The 15480-nt window shown below is 35.8% G+C and overlaps 2 protein-coding genes across 2 annotated transcripts in view; one reads left to right on the top strand and one right to left on the bottom strand.

The window, feature by feature from the left end:
- Window positions 1-15480, bottom strand: part of LOC117794010 (carbonic anhydrase-related protein 10) — a 132787-nt gene that overhangs the window by 90525 nt on the left and 26782 nt on the right. The window lies entirely within an intron of this gene.
- LOC117792600 (serine protease inhibitor 88Ea-like) lies at window positions 5770-7166 on the top strand. The gene has a single exon (XM_034632803.1). It carries the CDS (start codon window positions 5810-5812, stop codon window positions 7049-7051), a length of 1242 nt encoding a protein of 413 aa, XP_034488694.1. The 5' UTR covers window positions 5770-5809; the 3' UTR covers window positions 7052-7166.

The raw sequence follows: 15480 nt of genomic DNA on the forward strand, positions 1-15480 counted from the left end.
CTTCGCTACAGCATGTTAGCAGCTGTCTATCTGATTAGTAATAAGCAGAATTGATCTAGTTGTTATACCCGTTGCTCGTAGAGTACAAAGGTATATTGTGATCGTTGTCATACCTGTCACAAGGAGAAATAGAATCATGCATAAAGCATATATATTCTTGATCTGCAACACCAGCTCAGTCGATATAGCCATTTCCGTCTGAATGAACACCTAGATCTCATATAATACAAAATATACGAGGGCGGGCTGATAAGTAATCGGCCTTACCAAAAAAAAACATCTTAAACAACCCATAAATATTTTATTCGATTAGTGTTTTCTATCGGCTGATTGCTGAAAAAGTTTTAGGCGTTTTTCTCAACACTGGTAATTTTGGCGGGAGTTTTAGCATGGTCACTTTTGCATTGTCCCCAAAATGAGTAAAATAGAATATCGAGCTGTCATTAGATTTCTGTTTTTAAAAAAGAAATCCAACGATGAAATAAAAAATGAGTTAATCGAAGTTTATGGGGAATCAGCTCCATCGATTTCGACCATTAAATATTGGACTGCTGAGTATAGGCGCGGGCGGACAAGCATTTTTGACGAGGACCGTCCGGGACGTCCCAGAGAGGTGACAACCCCAGAAATGGTAGATAAAGTCCACGGAATGATATTGGATGATCGCCGAATAAAGCTGAGAGAGATTGTTAAGGCCCTAAACATTTCTCGTGAACGTGTTGGAAACGTCTTACACGAATATTTAAATATGAGTAAGCTTTCGTCAAGGTGGGTGCCGCGATTGCTCTCAGCGGAACACAAACGCAACCGCTTGGTCATTGCGAAGGAGAGTTTGGCATAGTTAAACGCAAATAAGAATGAATTTTTGCGTCGTTTTGTGACTGTCGACGAAACTTGGATACATCACCATACACCAGAAAGCAAGGAACAGTCAAAGCAGTGGATTTCAACCGGAGAAACGGCGCCGAAAAGGCAAAGATTGGTTTGTCGGCCAACAAGGTAATGGCAACGGTTTTCTGGGATGCCCGAGGCGTAATTCATGTGGATTATCTAGAAAAAGGCAGAACAATTAATGGAGAATACTATTCTAACCTTTTGGGACAGTTCGATTCAGAACTAAAGAAAAAAAGGCCGCACATGGCGAAGAAAAAAGTTCTGTTTCACCAGGACAACGCTCCGGCTCACAAGAGCGTTGTTGCCATGATGAAATTGTGTGAACTACACTATGAAATTCTTCCACATCCCCCCTATTCTCCAGATTTAGCACCATGTGACTATTATCTATTTCCAAACTTAAAGAAATGGCTTGGTGGAAAGAAATTTCAGTCGAATGAACAGGTGATCTGTGAAACAAACGCCTAATTTGAGGACCTGGACCAGTCATATTTTATGGAAGGTATAAAAAAAATTGGAGGACCGTTGGACTAAGTGCATACGTCTAAAAGGAGATTATGTTGAAAAATAAAAAAGAAAAATAAAAAAAAAACCGTGTTTTCTTTGGTAGGCCGACTATTTATCAGCCCACCCTCGTAGAGCAACAAAATTTGTCACATAGTCTTTTATTAACTACCCTCAGATTAATATTATATTAAATGTATGCCCCGCAACCTTCTGTCCTCACAAAAATTCATCATACATGCAGTCTTAATGATGCAACTCTCTTCTTATTATATCCCAGCAGAAGTCAAATTGTTTGCTTGATTGTCCCCAACGTTGTGCCTGATGTTGTCATTTCTTGACGTTTTGTTGATAGTTTTGTACTTATTCTGCCAGCGTCAACTGGCTGCTGCTTATTCGCACTTTAAAGTTCTAGGCAATTGGTACATTATTGTTAAGCAAGAAATTTTAAGGCTTAATGATTAGAGTCGCCGACTTGCCACAAACAGACCTATTCAGTTCGGGTTCCCGGGTTCGAGTCCCGCTCTGAATAGTCTGAATAAAAAAATATTAAATAAAAATGCACTCGTCGTCAAAGTACCAAACATGTAGTTTTAAATTCTAAAATTAAAAATAAAAAAAGCGAAAAAACAATATGAAAAAACAAAAAATGTAAATATTTTGTTTACTTAAATGCTTAGGGATTTCTCGGCAGAGTTCTTCGAGGAGTCCCTAATGTTTTATGTGAGGAAAACCCTAGGTTATACTAAGGCAGGTTTCCTCTGTCCTCGTTCCTAGGAACTCACAATGTTTAAGTCCACAACGTTTTTCATACAATGTCGTTTAGGATTCCCTATCGATTAGGGACAATTCCACATGGATTCCACAACTTTTCCTTGAGGTCTGGAGCTGCTTATTATGTAAATAATAGCACTAAGCAAATAATCTATAGAGAACTCAATTCATACAAAGAAAGTGTCCACAAAAAAGCCAGGCATTGCGAAAACCCGTCAAATTTACTATAGATCTGAAAAATTACAGTACAATATGCATCTAACTTGGTTTTAAATGTCCTGATCAAAGTTGGTCAAATCGGACCACTATATCATATACCAGCCATAGGAACGATACGTCGCAAATGAAGATTTAGTATGAAAAAGTTTTTTGTGTGTTGAGATATCTTAACCAAACTGACAAAATATGCATTTGGGTTGGTAATATGCATCCTGATCAGATTTTGTTCAGATCGGTCAACTATATAGCTGCCATAGAGACGCTCAATCGAAAATTAAGTTTTAGTATGCACAAATTTTTTTGTTTTTTGAGATATCTGGGCTGGTATTATACATCCTGACCAGATTTGGTTCAAATTTGATTATATCATATAGCTGCCATAAGAAAAATCGGTCGAAAATTAAGTTTTAGTATGAAAAGTTTTTTGTTTTTCGAGATATCTTAATCAAAGTGACAGAATATGAATTCCTGACCAGATTTGGTTCAAATCGGTTGAATATATCATATAACTGATGGTATGCAAACAATCTTCAGGAAGTAAAAAAGAGTATTTTTTCTTGAGGTATCTGGTAGAGGTAACTCATCTAACTTACTTCTGGGATGTGTCTACAGACCTCATCGTACTGTTGACTATATTGATTTCAGTGAGCTTTTGGGTGGCATTTTTGGCTGAAGTTAATGGGAAAAAAACCAGCTATTGAACTGGGTGAGATATCGATCTGAAATTTGAAATATATATATTTAGAACACTTCAGAGAAGACTCCGACCACAAAAAAAAATTAGGCGTGTTGTGAGAAAGGGCGCAAATTAACGGTAGAAGGGACTTATTGACCTAAGAAATTGCATATTTTTTTTTACTTACATTTTTTTAACAACTTTATAATTAGAATACAAAAACAAAACATGAATGTTTTATTTTTGAATTTTATTTAAAATTTATTATAGCATTTTAAATGTTAAAAAACATGAAATTTTCCGTTTGATCGTTAATTACGCCCTTTCCCATGCCAATCCTTCTCTTATTTTTTGGTCCATATTTTCTTTGAAGTGTAAAAAATATATATTTCCCATTTTTGACTGATATCTCGCCGGGTTCAAAGTTACAGATTTTCGCCACCTCATTTCCCGAAATACGCCATAGTGGAGCGGTCGAAAATCAAGTTTTTTGTTGACATGTCTATATCTGACAGAATATGCGTTAAAGTTGGTCTTATTCATCCCGACCAAACTTTATGCAAATCGGTTGACTATATCATATTGCTGTTATTGGAACAGTTAATCAAAAATTTAATGCATTAAGTCATCGGCGTGCCGAACGGCTTCTTAGTGCCTGAGCACAGGGTAACCTTCTTTAATGTAATTGTGAATTAATTATTAGTTTGGAGTAAGTATATTTATAACCTTCCTTCAAAGTCCTATATTAATGTCAGAAGCATATGTAATTAAAACTAGTCGCCCGGTGCTACAGTCGAGCATACTCGACTGTCGGAGACCCTGTACTTACCATGGCAAAAACTAATAATGGAAAATTAAAAAAAAAAATATTTAGTTAACTTAAATGCATATTCTATCATATTGCTTACAATGTCTCATAAAACATAAAAGATTTTCATACTAAGACTTGATTTTCGCCCGATCGGTCCTATGACAGCTATATGATATAGTGGTCCGATTTGAACCAATTTTAGACAGAATATATATAACCAATTGTTATGCATATTTAATCAGTTTGGTTACGATATCATATTAAACAAAAAAGTTTTTCATACTAAGACTTCATTTTCACCCAATCGGTCCTATGACAGCTATATGATATAGTGCTCCGATTTGAACCAACTTTGGACAGGATATACAAAACCAATTGTTATGCATATTGTATCAGTTAGGTTGAGATATCTCATAAAACCAAAAAGTTTTTTCTTGCAGCACGACATATTTCCAACAGGAATTAAACAGATAATTAATAGGCAGAAATTGCGGGAGGCACTCAAATGAAGCTCTAAACAAGAGAGCAAAACACAAAAACAATTTGCTTGTGAGGGCGCGCTACTAAACAAAAACAAAATGCAACAGCAAACACACACACAAATGTATTAAGATGTGCGAAGAGCCGAAACTGAGATAAGGAGATGTTAACACAAACAAAATCAATCGCTGTGCTTACAATAACAACAAACTTGTGTGAGCGAGGTGTAAAGCAAAAGCCGAAATACACAAACAAACACACGCACAAGAATGTAATTATTTAAGGGAAACTGCAAAACTAAGTTTAGCAAAAATAAAATGCTATATATTAGGACCACAATGCACAAATGATTACAACTTACACAGCAAGTCGATAGCTTGTTCACTTATGCACAATTATAGATCAAAAAATTTAAAAACGGTGTGTTATAATTCACAGAAACAGATAAAACTTTACGAGCAAAATTAACACGTCTAATTCGCTCAAACAAAGAACCAAACAATTACTTCATTGTCATGCAATTTTCTTACATTTATTATGTTTTTTTGTTTGTTTAGTTTTCGTTTTCGAAACGTGTTTAGTGTAATATTTTACAATATATATTTCACGTGATGTGTGCAATAAAAATGCAAATGAAAATGGAAAATGGAAGTGTATTGCAATGCTTATATTCCTCTTGTTTACTATTGATTCAATAATTTTTTACGCCTTTTATAATCTGATTAAATGGTATTGCTGTGGGCTGCCCTTGTGCCTCCAATGCCATAACGCCCAGTTACCTTTCGCAAACTGCCCACCCTGTCCTCCCCCCTTTAGCCATTACTCACCCTGCCTTCCTGTCTGTTATACTCGGGCCCCTTGAAGCTGAGTGATTTGCCTCGACGCGCTTTTTAAACAGCAAACAATATAAATAAAAATACGATTGTATATACGGAATAATAATTGACAAAGCCTCGCTCTCTCGATCTCTGTTTTTTCTCTCTCTCTCTCTCGCTCTTTCTCCTTCGCATTTTCTACTTCTCTCTTTTATATATTTATGCCAGAGCAGGCAAAAAAAAAAATTGTTTCTATATAAATTAGTCAACAGCACATAATAATCCATGTGCCGGACCGTCGCACCGGATACGCATTTTAAAAATTTTGTCCAATGGGTGTGTGTGAGTGTTTTCAAGTATGTGTGTGTGCATAATGCAGCGTTCCATCTACTTTCGTTATATAGATGGCCTTCAATGTTATATTCCACTTAGAAACAAAAAGTGCTCACACTTGTGGATGACATACTTATAAGCATAAAGCTAAAGCTCAGGTTATCTAACCACAATTTCAAAAAAGTAAGCCTGATAAGAACATCATGAAATGTTTAAAAGACACGGTGCTTTTGTACGAACAGCAGTACGAAGCTGAATCTCAACGCGATCACTGGAATTTGTCTTGTGTTCTGAAAAAGGAGAATGAAGTTGTGTCTTTCATTATTGCTGCTGCTGCCGGCGCTGCTGAGCGCTGAGCTATGCGACCTTCAACCTACGTCTGAGATGGCCGCCGCACTCCCCCATTTCTATCAAGGACAGCTGGAGTTCTCAGTTGCCATGCTAGAGGCCATTCGCAACACAACAGCCAACGAGAATGTCTTCTTTTCACCCTACAGCATCTATCATGCCCTCCTGTTGGCCTATTTTGGTGCCACAGGTGAGACGGAAGAGGAGCTCTCTAGGGTACTTCGCTTAGGCTGGGCGCCATCAAAGGAAGCTGTGCGCTATGCTTATCGCTTGGATAAGTCTGATCGTCTTTCACGTGCCAAAGATATGCCTCTGGAGCTCTCATCCGCCGATCGGATGTACTTTGACGAGCAAGTGAAGCTGACCAGCTGCCTGGAAACGCGATTCCACGATGAAATTGTTCAGTTGAATATCAAGGATAATGTCGAGCAGACGCGACAACAGATTAATGGCTGGGTTGCAAATGTCACAAAAAATCAAATTGAAAACATGATGGCTCCTGAAGATATCGATTCAAATACTAAGACAGTGCTGGCCAATGCGGCGTACTTCAAGGGGCAATGGATCAATCCCTTCAAAGCGCGGAAAACATTTCAGATGCCATTCCACACGGCCAGGGGTACAGTGTCGCTTGTACCAATGATGAGTCAGATAAAAACTTTCCCACTTCATTGGGATATGCACTTGCGGGCCGAAGTTGTGCAACTCCCATATCGCACATCGTTTGAGGAGGGTGATAATGCTTCTGATATCTCTATGGTCATCATACTTCCTTTCGGCGATAATGCTCTTGAGCAGGTACTGACAAAGTTGAACTCCGTAACCTTGGAGGCGGCTTTGAGGGAAGCCAAGGCAACGGAGATTGTAATGAAGTTGCCCAAATTTAAGCTTGAGCAGCGTCTGAATCTCAGACCAATTCTGCGTAAAATGGGCGTCAACAAGATGTTCGGTCATGACGCCAGCTTCAATGACTTTAGCGCTGATCAAGGGATCCATTTTGGCGATGTCCAGCACCTGGCCAAAATCAAGGTGGATGAGGAGGGCAGCGTTGCGGCGGCAAAAACCCGTATGAGCTCGCTCTTTTCTATGGGCGACGTAGTTATATGCGATCGTCCGTTTGTGTTCCTGATTTACGATAGAAAATCAAAGGCCATTCTGTTTACCGGCATATATCGTGACCCCACGACAATGGAATAAATAGGTGTATATGAGTTTGTCCATTATGCCTTTACTATGTGCATGTGCCTAAATTTGTCATTTTATTTCGTTAAGAAATTATGTGAACATTAAAAAATAAGTAAATAAAAATAAATAATGATGAAATTATTTTTCAAATATATTTTATTTATAACTATAGAGATATTCTTTTTTTAATTTATTCAAACTAAACAATTTGAAGCCCATTTTAATATTTATATTTAAATTATATAATTTTAATTTTTAATAAAATACAAATTATATAGAATAATTCTAGAAGTGCCTGACTGATAACCAATTTTCTACTTTCCTAAAAAATATAAATATTGTCTCAGCCTGTATTCCTTTGTAAAAATTTGTTGTGTTTTTGTTTACATTTTATTTATTTCATCAATAATTGCAGTGTATTTTTTACGCTTCAGTCAATTGTTTATATAGATATATACCCTTGCCTTTATTATATACATACCAGACCACTTGCCGTGATTCATTAAGTGATTTTTTCCTACGCAAAATGTTTTTGTAAACAGTTATTTGCTTTTAAGTTTTCGCGAACTGGAAAATGTGTAAATAAACTTTATACAAAGTATTTCACAGAAATGCCTAAATCAAGTGTTGTATGAAATATTAGTCAAGTAGATCTTTGAAAATGTCATGCTTATAGCAATGAATAGCGGAAATTTATTTTGTAAGCTAGCTTTTTGTTTGATTTTGATGGCTTGTGACTTTAATTTGTCTAAAATGTTGAAAATTTGTATAAATTTTATCAACGTCCTCTTCAAATTAACATCTCCCTCCCTCCCTTATGGCTGCTCATCCATACCCTTTCCTGAGTTGTGTGTAGTGTGTGTTGGCACTTTAATTAGAAGTTGCCTGCAGCTGCACCCAAATTGAAGTCACGTAAGCATATTTGCTGATTTCATTATGGCATTCTCCGTACTCCATAGAATGTTGAATGTAAAATATATAATACATTTACCTTTACACTTGGCTTGGAATTGTTCCTTTTTGTGCTGATTGATGTTTTTGGTTGAGTGCGTCGAAATCGTTAAATCACCCGCAGATGCTCCATCAGTTAACGCTTTTCCCGTACAATCATATAGCAAAAAATGTGTTGTAGAACAGGTGCAGCAGTCAGGTGTAATTTTTATGTCCCATTGCCACGATATTTGTAGGGCTTGCCTATATAATAAGGTTACAGACCCCATATAAGTATAATATTTGTTTTTAAGCATATTTCTTGAAAATACCAACTGTTTCTTCATTTCATATAGTAACTGATGCTCTTATTATATGATATTATATATTATATTAAAATGTGTTTCGAGATTCCACTTCGATTAAGATATGCAATTATAAGTCTTTTGTTTATTTTTAATGGCAGGTAAATCAAAGATATTCTCAGTTGTTCCGCAGTTTTATATGGAGAACGAAATATGGAACACCCTACTAAACGATCTTATCATCTATCTCAATTGAAAAAAATATATATTCGAATTATTATTGCCATCATTAATTATAAGTTGACATACACGTAATATTATTGTGTTTAATCTGAATAAGTTTTCCCACAGAAAATGTTTTGTATTTATATATTTTTAGATTTGTCCAGTTTAGATTTATGGTCATGTACTAATGACTTTTAAATGTTATGCCCATTACTGACATTATTAACCTGAAATGTTTGCAACTTTACTGCTGTAAATTAGTGCTAAATGTACTATATTATGGAGCTAGTTAATAGTATAAGGAAACTGTAGTAAAATAGTAGTAGCAAATAAAGGGCAGAAAATATAAGTAGAAAATAAGTAAAATAGTAATGATAGTAATAATATGTAAAAATAGTTTTGTGCTTTGTTTAGTAGATATTTGATTAGTTAGTTGAATTAAAACCAAGGAATTTAAATTAGTAATTAGATTTATGGTTTTAAAATGATTGAATGTAAACCAGAAAGGTTTATAGCTTGACTCTCGATAACAAATTATTATTAAACGTTGATTTCATCACATAGCAGTCAGCTTTCCTATGATTTCCTGCTTCGGAAATGAAATGTCGCACTCGCAATTTATTTAGTTTTTGTTGCTCATTTTTTTTTTTATTAAAAACTTACTTTCGGTTAACAAAATGCTAATTAAATACATTTTTCGCATCGCAATTTTTTTTCACAGTCAATTATTATAAATTTACACGAGTCTTCCGAGTCTTAACTGTGTGTTAATTATTTATTTATTTTTTTTTATTTATTTATTTATTTATGCACGACTAAAAGCAGTCGGCAAACAAAAAATTACCAAGTATAAAAATTAAGTTAAAGATTAAAAATACAAATATAATTAAAAATAAATTATGAACTGTAACGAGAAAAAAAATTAAAGTTAGATCTGGGGTAAGCAAAAATTATAAATGATCAAACATTTGTTGCTAGGATTGGGGAAAACCCAGAAAAACCCAATCAGATCAATTAAGATTAGTATTGTTAATAACAATAGTATGAATGTTAGATTAGTATAAAGTAGCATAACAAGTTATTAGTATTAGTAAGGTCAGGGATTTAACGATAGGTATTGGAAAATTGCGGATTTTAGGGAAGGGAGAGAGAGTTCTGAGGAGAAAACGTGAAAGAGGCTATTATAGGTAGTGCATAAAACACGAAACGAATCGTGTGAAGCGTAATCAGTTGTGCATGTAGATAAAAATAAAGGCTTGTAATTCCTAGTAGATCTGCGGGGGACCGAAAAGGTGAGGCGGGCCAGAAGGGAACTACAATCAATTTCGCCAATAATCAATTTGTGAAGAAAAACAACACCAAGAGTTTTCCTACGATTAATTAAAGACGGAAGATTGAGAAGGCAAAGCCTATGGGAGTACGGTGGTAAACGAAGGTTGGGATCCCAGTTAAAACCACGTAAGGCGAAAAGCAAAAATTGCTTTTGAACTGATTCAATTCGATTCTGGTTTATTTGATACTGTGGGCTCCATATGCATGAACAGTATTCCAGGATGGGACGAACTAAAGAAACGTAAAGGAGTTTAGTGGTGAAAGGATCATTAAATTCTTTCGACCAACGTTTAATAAAACCAAGTATACCTTTGGCGTCATTAACTATAGTGGAGATGTGCAAATTGAAGCATAATTTGCAAGCAAATAAAACTCCAAGATCCTTTACAGATTTTATACGTTGCAAAGGGGTATTGTCAATCGTATAAGAACCTAAATAGGGCCTAGTACGACTTATTGTCATGAGCATACACTTTGAACAATTGAGATACAACTTATTGGCCGAGCATTATAGTTGCATAGCGTTCAAATCGTCTTGCAGACGATTATGAAGAAGGGGATCAGTGTATGAAATGATAAGCTTTACATCATCCGCATACATTAAAATATATGAATGGGACAGAATAGTGGGTAGATCGTTAATGAACAAAATGAAAAATAAAGGCCCCAAGTGACTACCTTGAGGTACACCAGAAGTAACGTGAACCGAACTCGAAATGGTTGACCTAAGAAGCACTTTTTGGGTCCTACCTTTTAAGTAGGTGGAAACCCAACGTACAAAGGCGGGAGGGAAACCTATGCAATTAAGTTTGTAAAGTAAGAGGTCATGGTTCACAGAGTCAAAGGCTTTACTGAAGTCAGTGTATATGACATCAGTTTGCTTTTTCTCTGAAAATGCATCATTTACCAAGGAGGTAAATTCAAGCAAGTTGGTCGTAGTGGACCGACCCTTAATAAAGCCGTGTTGTGCAGGGGAAATGATCGATTTACAGAGATACTGCAAGGAAGAAACAAGGATTTTTTCAAATAATTTAGGAATGGCTGATAGCTTTGCAATGCCTCTGTAGTTCGAAATATCAGACTTACCACCTTTTTTGTGGAGGGAAATGATACAAGATTCTTTCCAAAGATGTGGATAGATTAAAGGGATAGATTAAAAAGCTTATGCAACGGAGCAGCTAAAGAAGAACAACATTCCTTAAGGAGACAACTAGGAATATTGTCTGGCCCAGGAATAAAAGAAGATTTTAAAGAGCTAATAGAAGAGATTATAGTGTTAAAAGAAATAGAGGGAGCAAACATAGTGTTTGATTGAAAAATAGAATAAGGATAAGATGAGTTGGAAGTGGAGATTGGAGAATAGGTGGATTGAAAAAAGTTAGCAAATAGTTCAGCGGCTGCAGAGTCGTTGCTAGCATTATCTATCCCATAAAAAAAAGAGGAAGGTAAACTGAGGGATTTACGCTTCAAGTTAACAAATTTGTAAAATTGTTTAGGGTCACGGGAAAACTGTCTTTTGCAACGAATTAGATAATTCTCGTAGCATAGCGAGTTTAAATTGGCGAAGTCCGACTTGGCTACTGTGTACTTAGACCAGTCAAGACTCGAACCAGACTTCTTATATTTTTTAAAATATTTAGATTTAATATTTTTTAAATAAGAAAGTCTAGGTGTAAACCAAGGAGGCATTATAGAACCAGACGATGGAACATAATTTGGAATGCACACATCTAAGAGTGCGTTTAAGGTCTCATAGAAAGAACTAAGGGCAATATCGATGTCAGTCGCTTCTTCCAAAAAGCACCAGTTGGTAGCAAGGATAAGTTCATTGAGCAATGAATAATTTCCCTTGCGAAAACAATGACGAGGTGATTGCTGATATAATAGAGGTGGATTAAAAAATAAAAAAGTTGTTTTAAAGGTTTAGAGATTGAGATACAAATTTCTAAAGTAGGATGATGTAAATCTTCAGGGATACTTAATGGAGTACCCTAGCGACGGCAGTATTTGCGAAGTCATTAATAAAAACCAGATCAAGAATTCGATCATTATGATTTCTTATTAAATTTATTTGAAACAATGAGAGATCAAGCAAGTTATCTAATAAATTTTCTTAGTTTAAGAGAACAAGATAATTTGCCCTACTGAAAAATGACCAAGAAATTTAAGGCAAATTAAAATCACCCAGCACAATTAATAAGTCGTTATCTTTGACTTGAAGATTAATTTCTTAAATACAGGCAAAATGCTGCAAGTAAACTGCCGGAGAAGCTTTTGGAGGGATATAAGAGCAGGTGATAAAAATTGATTCAATATCAGTAGTCACATTAAAAGTAATGCGTTCTGACTGAAGTGCAGATTAAGTCGCTCGATCATTTCTATACAAAAGAATATTACTATTTGACATAACTTCAGAATCATATATTGTAGGATTTAACAAAGCTTCTGACAAAGCAATTATATCAGAATCAAAGGATATACTACTCAAATATAGAGTTTTGAGCTTAGTAAGGAGGCCTCTAACATTTTGATATTGAATACAGGCAAAATCGGGGCACAGGTCTAGTTTTTTGAGGCCGTACTGGCGGGCTTCTGTACGTTGGAGCTGCCGGCTGTAAAAGAAACAGGCAAGGATTCACTACGCCTTTTGGGCTTAAACTCATTAACAATCATATGTGGTGGCCAAAATTTTGGATCACAAATGACAGTAATTGAGTCGTGAGGGACACTTATTTTAAAAGATGCTATTTCACGGGCAGTAGCATAATTAAATTTAGTGCTTAAGACATTTGCAGAGATTTTGCTAGAAATGTATACCGCTACAGATTCACAAGTAGTGTCCGAGGATAACATAGACACAAATACTTGCTTACGAGGGGCAACAACATTTAAAATAGGGATCACTGATGTAGAGGCAGCTACGTTATCAGTCCTTATGTTAGGCGTTGCATTGCGAGGAGGTCTACCTTTCAGTTGTCTGAGTGATAGAATCACCTGCACAGGGTGTAGGAGAATTGAATAGGTTAACAATACCCGTTGGCGAAGCGTCTTGATAAGGATGAAATGCCAACGGAGTCACGGAAGGCTGAGTAATTGGTATATTAGGGGGAACTGCTAAAAATTGAGAATCAGGTGGTGAGTTAAATTTATATTGACTAAGTAATTCGAGACTAGAGTCAAAATCACTCGAAAGCAGCTTGGCCATTTTATTAAGTTTTGAGAATTGGTTTCTCACAGAATTATACATTCTTGAGAAATCAATTTGGAAGTCGATGCATACTGGACAAGACCATTTCATTGCACCACATTCCTTTTTAGACACGGCAATGATCTTATCACATTCTCGACCTGTAAGTCCAGCACACATTGCATGCCTGATATTCTCACACAACCAACAATAAATAAGTCTCATTTGCTCAGAATCATCAGCACACTTGATAGTGCAGATTTTCTTGCAGCACGACATATTTCCAACAGGAATTAAACAGATAATTAATAGGCAGAAATTGCGGGAGGCACTCAAATGAAGCTCTAAACAAGAGAGCAAAACACAAAAACAATTTGCTTGTGACTGCGCGCTACTAAACAAAAACAAAATGCAACAGCAAACACACACACAAATGTATTAAGATGTGCGAAGAGCCGAAACTGAGATAAGGAGATGTAAACACAAACAAAAACAATCGCTGTGCTTACTATAACAACAAACTTATATGAGCGAGCTGTAAAGCAAAAGCCGAAATACACAAACAAACACACACACAAGAATGTAATTATTAAAGGGAAACTGTAAAACTAAGTTTAGCAAAAATAAAATGCTGTATATTAGGACCACAATGCACAAATGATTACAACTTACTCAGCAAGTCGATAGCTTGTTCACTTATGCACAATTTTGGATCTAACAAGGGGGCTCCGCCCCCTGCTCGCTTCGCTCGCCTACCCCCGGCTCTCTTCGCTCGCGATGAGGTGCGGCTACAGTCGAGCCCTTCGACAGTAGAATACCCTGAGCCCAGACACTCTTTTAAAAAAGTTTAATTTCGACCAATTGCTTCTATGGTAGCTGTATGATATATGGAACGGATTTGAACCAAATCTGGTCAGAATGTACAAAATCAACATTTATGCAAATTCTTTCAGTTTGGTTAGAATGACTTATAAAACAAAAAACTTTTCCAATATAAAACTTGATTTTGTACCAATCGGTCCTATGACACCTATATGATATAGCTGGCCGATTTAAACGAACTTCGGCCAAGATGGACAAAATAAAGTTAAATGCATAGTTTATCAGTTTGATTGGGATATCTCAAAAAACAAAAAACTTTTTCATGCTAAGAATTAATTTCCGATTGAGCGTCTCTATTGCAGCTATATGATATAGTGGACCGATTTTGACCAAATTTGGTCAGGATGTATAATATCATATTTGATCAGTTTGGTTCTGTTATTTCAACAAACAAAAAACTTTTCCATACTTAAACTTCATTTTCGATGTATCGTTTCTATGGCAGCTATATGATATAGTGATCCGATCCAAAAATAAAAACAAACTTGATCTGCGTATTCAGAAACCTACATACCAAGTTTAAGGTCTCTAGCTCTTATGGTTTCTGAGATCGACGCGTTCAAACAGACGGACAGAGGAACAGACAGACGGACATGGCTCAATCGACTTGGCTGTTAATCCTGATCCAGAATATATATACTTTTGGGGGCCTGATACGCCCCCTTCTGCCTGCTACATACATTCTGCCAAACACATTATACCCTTTTTTGCCCATTTTCAATGGGCTCAGGGTATAAAAATATAAAAACAGTGTAATATAACTCACAGAAACGGATGAAAATTTTCGAGCCGAATAAAAGACGTCTGATTCGCTCAAACAAAGAACTCTCTCTCTCGTCAACGCGACGTAACGCTAGAGACTTTGAAGAACAACTAGAGGCACCCTTTGCTACTCTAATTTTATATATGTATATTTATATATTATAAGTAATAATATTTCAAAAATGTACAACCACAAATAATTTACCAATGCACTATGGGCATTTTTCGGCTTAGGCGTCATAAAGGACAAGATTTCATGAAAACATAATCAAGAAATGACTTAATTTATTAAAAGTAGATACTTCAGTTAGAATGAAACATTTTTTTTCGGTTGGGTTGCAACCCTTTTTTGTGGTAGCTCTGCAAAGTCAGCTGATTTTTCATAAAACGTGCTTGCGAAATTTGGCGCCCAATGTATGGTGACTTTAAAAAGCTAATAAATAAGCAACACTGTTAAAAGTAAAATAAGTTTCATATATAACTGCTGTCATAAGTAATTTTATATGTGTTGTATTGTTGATGTCCACTGTTATTGTAATTTTTTTTTTTTTTGTACTAAAAATCTAACCAAAGAAGTTGTGTTCCATGGACTATTACTTTTGTGGTGCACGCTGGTGTAAGCAACTAAAGATGACAAGTTTTTGTTAAGGTCTATAGTCTATAATGTACTTATCCTTATTTGCTCCTTTTTGAATAAATCACATTTAAAAAATGTCCTTTTGTTGGAATAAATTCAGATGATTAATGTAAAGGCGTGGCCCAATTGACACATTTTTGTTTTTCAAAATCTTGCTTAATATGGGTAATATTTGTACAAA

Source organism: Drosophila innubila, chromosome X (assembly GCF_004354385.1).
Source record: "Drosophila innubila isolate TH190305 chromosome X, UK_Dinn_1.0, whole genome shotgun sequence".
NCBI lineage: Eukaryota > Metazoa > Arthropoda > Insecta > Diptera > Drosophilidae > Drosophila > Drosophila innubila.